This window comes from Cyprinus carpio, chromosome B6 (genome assembly GCF_018340385.1).
Source record: "Cyprinus carpio isolate SPL01 chromosome B6, ASM1834038v1, whole genome shotgun sequence".
NCBI classification, from domain to species: Eukaryota; Metazoa; Chordata; class Actinopteri; order Cypriniformes; family Cyprinidae; genus Cyprinus; species Cyprinus carpio.
Genome location: NC_056602.1, coordinates 27,762,591 through 27,768,823, shown reverse-complemented (window position 1 = coordinate 27,768,823; position 6,233 = coordinate 27,762,591). Strand labels below are relative to the sequence as shown.

General features: G+C 35.3%; 1 protein-coding gene across 1 annotated transcript; it reads left to right on the top strand.

Annotated features, from left to right (window-relative positions):
• The first annotated feature begins 864 nt into the window (after nucleotides 1–864).
• On the top strand, nucleotides 865–6,007 carry LOC109106703 (adenosine receptor A1-like). Its single transcript, XM_042726596.1, has 2 exons — nucleotides 865–1,644; nucleotides 3,954–6,007. The coding sequence occupies exons 1-2, from the start codon at nucleotides 1,259–1,261 to the stop codon at nucleotides 4,579–4,581; spliced, it is 1,014 nt and encodes a 337-aa protein (XP_042582530.1). The 5' UTR covers nucleotides 865–1,258; the 3' UTR covers nucleotides 4,582–6,007.
• Nucleotides 6,008–6,233: the final 226 nt, after the last annotated feature.

The following is a 6,233-nucleotide window of genomic DNA, read 5'->3' as shown; positions in this document are numbered from 1 at the left end:
AGGATGTTGAACAGGAATTTGAACTGGAATGACAGGGAAAGGAATTTACTGAACTGATTTCAACAAAATGGGCAAAACCAGATCACTTTCTACGTGTCTGTTGAAGGTTTCAATATTATGAAACTACTTAATTTGACATCTCAGTTGATTTTATTAATAAATATACACTACCTTTTCACAGTTTGGGATCAGTAAGACTTCTTTTTTTGAAGGGAATTAATACTTTGATTTAAAAAGTAATGATACATTAACAATACAGTAATAATAACAAAACATTTATAATATAATTTCTATGTCAAATAAATGCTTTTCTTTTGAACTTTCTGTTGAAAAAGTTATGCATGCTTTCAACATAATATTTTTTTTTCTTAAGCAGCAAATCAGCATATTTGAATGATATGTGAAGGATCATGTGACACTGACGACTGGAGTAATGATGCTGAAAATTCAACTTTGTGTCACAGGAATAAATTACATTTTAAAATATATTCAAATAGAAAAAAAGCAATTATAAATTAGAATACTATTTCACAATATTACAGTGATTTGAATCAAATAAATGTAGCCTGGGTGAAATCTTTTTTTAAAACTTATTAAAAATATAATCAACTTTATATGTTTGTTTGTGGCATTCAACTGGAAATAAACACAGAAATAATTGGTAATCAAAATTAATATCAGTAAATATCAAGAAACTAAAAAATTTGTGTATGAAAACACATTTACAGTTTAAAATCAACATCTTTAAATTTTAATTCAAATTATCATTCCGTATCCTGTTTGCCAATGAATCAAATTCAAAAGCGGAACTGGAATTTAAAAGAAGCACTCAGTCAAATTCTAAGTGCCAATGGTGTTTGAGGTTTGAGAAGTGTGTGAACAGAGAGAAAGTAAGAGAGATATGGTGAGCGAGACGAGCGGTGGGCAAAGAAATAGTGCTGCAGAGAATGAACCACCCCTCCCTTCCCAGCCAGCAGAGCCTACGTAACAAGAGAAGGAGAAGCAGGAGTTCGTGAAGATGAAGAGAACAAGACACACGACCACTCAAAGTAACAACAGATCACATGGAGCTGCATTTTGAAGAAACTGTAAGTGCTTTTCATGGCTTTTACTGATAAGTCAGGGCAGTTCAGCTACTACCTGTGCCATAAATACTAAAAAAAAAAAAAAAAAAAAAAAAAACTGCTTAAAATACTGAAATGACATCACATTCCAGCATTTGAGGACATCATGGGACTCTTATAGAAGACTCAGTGCCATGGTGGAAGAGGAACCACTGCTACAGATGGTGAAGATGTCAACAGTAACTGAAAGTTTGGAGAAGGTGGACTTGATGTACATCTCCATAGAGAGCACTATCGCTCTGGTGTCGGTGCTTGGGAACGTGCTGGTGGTCCTGGTGGTTTACATGAACCAGGCTCTCAGAGACCCGACTTTCTGCTTTATCGTCTCTCTGGCACTGGCCGATATTGCAGTCGGCGTACTTGTCATTCCGCTGGCAGTGGTCCTCAGCTTGGGTCTCAGTACACTGTTTTACACCTGCCTCTTCATCTCCTGCCTCCTCATCACCATCACCCAAAGCTCCATACTGTCCCTGCTGGCCATCGCCATTGACCGCTTCCTACGCGTCAAAATCCCCACCAGGTGAGTCTGAAACACTAAATAAAGTTGAAATATTTTCCTTGTTTACTTACATTTACATTTAATCATTTAGCAGATTCTTTTATCCAAAGCGACTTACAAATGAGGACAATTGAAGCAATCAAAATCAACAAAAGAGCAATTATATGCAAGTGCTATAACAAGTCTCAGTAAACCTAAGGCAGTATATGTAGCAAGGTTTTTTTTTTATTATATAATAAATAAAAAGAAAACAGGTAGAATACAAAAAGAATAGAGCAAGCTAGTGTTAGAGGTCTTTTTTTGCTTTTTGTTAATTGTATAATAAATAAAAAGAAAACAAACAGATAGAATACAAGAATAGAGCAAGCTAGTGTTAGAGGTCTTTTTTTGCTTTTTGTTAATTGTATAGTAAATAAAGGAAAACAGATAGAATACAAAAAGAATAGAGAAGCTTGTGTTAGTTTTTTTTTTTTTTTTAAGAAAACAAGCAGTTAGTAAATAAATAGTGTAGTCCTTTCAAGGTCTAAAAGGGGCAAGGTTTTTTTTTTAACTTACATGTCATGTGACCATTACCTGACATCAGAGACCAGTGAACATGCAAATGTGGTATTCAATAACTGAAATATAAAGCTTTTAATTTTATCCAGAGTGTAAGTTTGTGGGTCCTTATTTTAAATAAACCACATTAGGGTCATGCACCAGAATTAACACAAAAGTATTTACACTGAAAAAGAATTGGCACAGAAACAATTTCCACTCAGAAATTTCAAAATTAATTACAAAGATTCTGCAAGTAACACATTGAATTAAACATGAAATTTTGAAGTAGAAATATTGTAATAGGGTTGTCTTGTTAAACGTGCTACAATCATCTTTATTTTATTTACTTTGAAAATAATTTTACAGCTGACATATACAACATCTAAATTCTCATAGGAAAGAAAAATAATTTTTATGACAAATTTTATGTTAGTTTTACTGACTTAGGACATCATGACTCCATGTCCACCAAAAAAACAACTAATTTTTGGTGGATAAAAATGCATTTCGCCAACTTAGTTGCAATGAAATGACTGTTAAAATGTAATGTTTGTTCACCAATTATATATAATTAGGAATGATATATATATATATATATATATATATATATATATATATTATATATATATATATAATATATAATATATAGCAGGACAGCAATACATCTTTTGCTGTCTTTATTTTTTCAAGTTGCATTTGTCATGTAGCTATTAGACGTTAACAGTAATGCATGCTTTGTTTTTATCATATTTCTTGCTAGACAGCAGGACAGCAATACATCTTTTGCTGTCTTTAATGCAAATCAATGGGCTAGTGTAATGCAAGGCTTTTAACTAAATTAAACCTCCACTGTCTGTCAAAGGGAATGATGTTCACTGGTCTGATAGTATTTTGGCAGCATCCCTAACCACTCATTTGCTTAATGTTTGAAGGCATGTGACTTAAACTGCTTATGTAACACATTTGTAGCGAATGGTGAATTGAATATATTAAAATATATTAAAAAACACACATGCAACTCATTGTCATTTTAAGCACATAAATAAAAACCACTAAAATAAAATAAATTATTTCATATTAATTTGTAAAAAAAATATAAACCAAAAAAATCCACTAAAATAAAAAAAAAAAAAAAAATCATATTATATTTGTAAAAAAATAAATATATATATATATATATATATATATCTGTGGGTTGATAAAATGTTGGAAAAATATCCCACAGTCTAGCCATATCTGGAAAGAGAATATCATAGAGATCAGTGGGCAACTACCCTTACACTTTTGCAACCACCTAGCAATGCAGTAAAACCATTCAAAACCCCTTAACAACTACATAGCAGCCACCAACAAAGGGGATTAAGGGGAATCAAGGACTTTAGATATACAAAGACAGAGATGCAATGCACAATATGGTGGAAAAAGTCCCGTCTTCTAAATAAAAGAGCCAATCGCCAGTTGGTAAAGTCACTGCATAAATGCAGCTGCTGTTAGGAGATCCAGTTGTAATAGAAACAGTCAGTGTTTTGAGGAATACACCATCCCATTCAGACAATGTCAAAAATTTAGTTGCTTAGGACTATAGTAGCCTTTTTGTATTTTTATCCAAACTATGGAAGTTACTGGCTACCGTCAACTGTTTGGGTGAACTAAGACTATTCGAAGTGTGTTAATGCATGATATTTTTAACATTAGAAGTGTGCATTATACAGAACGCCTGCAATATCGTTTTTGGTTATGACTGGATTTAAAAAGTAATTTATGTCATTGCTTTTGCATCGTTTTGACAGGTACAACATCATTGTTACACAGAGGCGGGCATGGGTAGCAGTGGGTTTGTGCTGGCTTATCTCGTTTCTGACTGGTTTAGTGCCGATGGCCGGCTGGCACCTCAGCCCACCTGGAAATGTCAGCATGACGCCCATCAAATGCCAGTTCACCAAAGTCATGCGCATGGATTACATGGTCTACTTCAACTTCTTTGTTTGGGTGGTAGTGCCCCTGATAATCATGATCGGACTGTACGCAGAGATCTTTCGCGTGATCTGCCGCCAGCTCAACCGTCGAGCCGAGGCCACCTGTGACTCGAACAAATACTACCGCAAAGAGCTGAAACTTGCAAAGTCGTTAGTGCTAGTTCTGTTTCTGTTTGCGCTCTGCTGGCTGCCACTGCACATTATGAACTGTATTGTGTTTTATTGCCCGACATGCAACGTGCCCAAGATTGCTGTTTACGTGGGTATCTTTATGTCACACGTCAACTCCGCGCTCAACCCACTGGTGTACGCTTTCCGCATCCAGCGCTTCCATGATACGCTGATTCATATCATCCAGCGATTTGTGCTCTGTAAAACCACATCAGCCATCCAGGGCCAGCACAGTCCTGGACCAACCACAGAGAAAACCCAAGTTCAGTAGCAACTGAGACTAAGGGGAATCAAAGTCTTTAAATATACAATGATGGAGATGCAACGCGCAATGTGGCAGAATAAGCCCCGCCTTCTAAATAAAAGAGCCAATCGGCAATTAGTAAAGTCATTGCATCGCTACGGCTGCTGTAAGGAGCTCCAGTTTTAATAGAAACAGTCAGTGTTTTGAGAGGCACACTTAGGACTGCATATGTGCATTGGCTGGTTTAGCATAAATTTGTAAAACTATTTGAGCATAAGAAACCACATTTATATGGGCCGTTCATGTCAGATTTTGTTGATTTCCCCATTTAAGTTCTCTTTTCAGACTCGGTCTTGGATGCCTGAAATAGCTGCCCGGTGGACTTTCACACACTGTCTGAAATCATTGCAACTGACTGGCTGAGAGAACTATGCAAATCAGGAACCAGCACAAATATACCCAAAATTATTGCAGAACATTCATGCAACACATTTCTCCATTTTCCATTCTGATTTTGCGCTCTACATTGTGGAGGATACAGCGAACTACAGCAATCTGGCATTACTGCAGTTCATGCACATGAATCAGCTCTTTAAAATGCAGAAAGAGCACGTCTACACTGTGAGTCTGGAAATAAGCCCGGTTATAATGCACTTCTCCATCATTTGATGAATTACTGCTGCCACAATATCTTGAAAATATACACAAACATCGCTTTTCCAGCTTAATTGCGTCAAGAAAATAGCAGGTTTTGTGAACATTCAATAATAGGCTTTATTTGCATAGCAAGGAGGTGTGTTTGCACTGGACAGAATGACAATGACTAGAATTAAATATTCAAAGCGCAATGCTATACCACACCTGTTTAAGTTGGAATACGGTCAATATGATGTTTTTTTTTTTGTTTTTTGTGCTGAAATACTGAATGTAAAAGCAGTGTAACTTTATAGTAAATTTACCACTGTGAGATCAACTATGGATAGATTCTATAGATACTAAAAACTCTGCAGCTTCAAAGATCTCTCTTTTGAATGTAATAAAAAATATTTTGTAGCCTGATGTGGCTAAGAATGAATATTGGATGATTTGTATTGACTTTTGAAATGCACACCAAGCAACTAGTGAACAGAGTAAAATGGGACAATTTAACATAAATGAACAGAACCAATTTACCACCAATAAGCAGAACAAACCAATATTCATTACAGTCCTAATGCTTCAGGTATCAATTTTCCACCAAGGAACATAACAACCAATATTCATTACAGTAAGTTTTTCAGCTCATGGCTTGGATTTGGTTGCACATAAACCTCAGGAGATTCATGTTATGCATTTCTACACCATAAGAAAGCACTGGACATTGTTTATGTATAAGTGTAATTTCTTCAATTAAAAATCAATATCATGAAGTGAAGACTTAGCATTTATTAAAGGTGCTGTATGTTATTTTGACTGTACCAAAGCATAAAATGCTATAATACATTTGAAGATGTTTAGGAAACATGCTAAGTTCACATACTTGTTTCTCCAAAAAACAATGCTACATCCAGTTATTCTACTTTGAAAATGTGTGTTTTGTGTCAGAATGTCTGTTTTTGTTTTGGTCTGTGTGACTACACCCACAGCCAGTTTAACCAATAGTATTTAGACACACTGTGTTGCCAGACAGCGGAAAATAC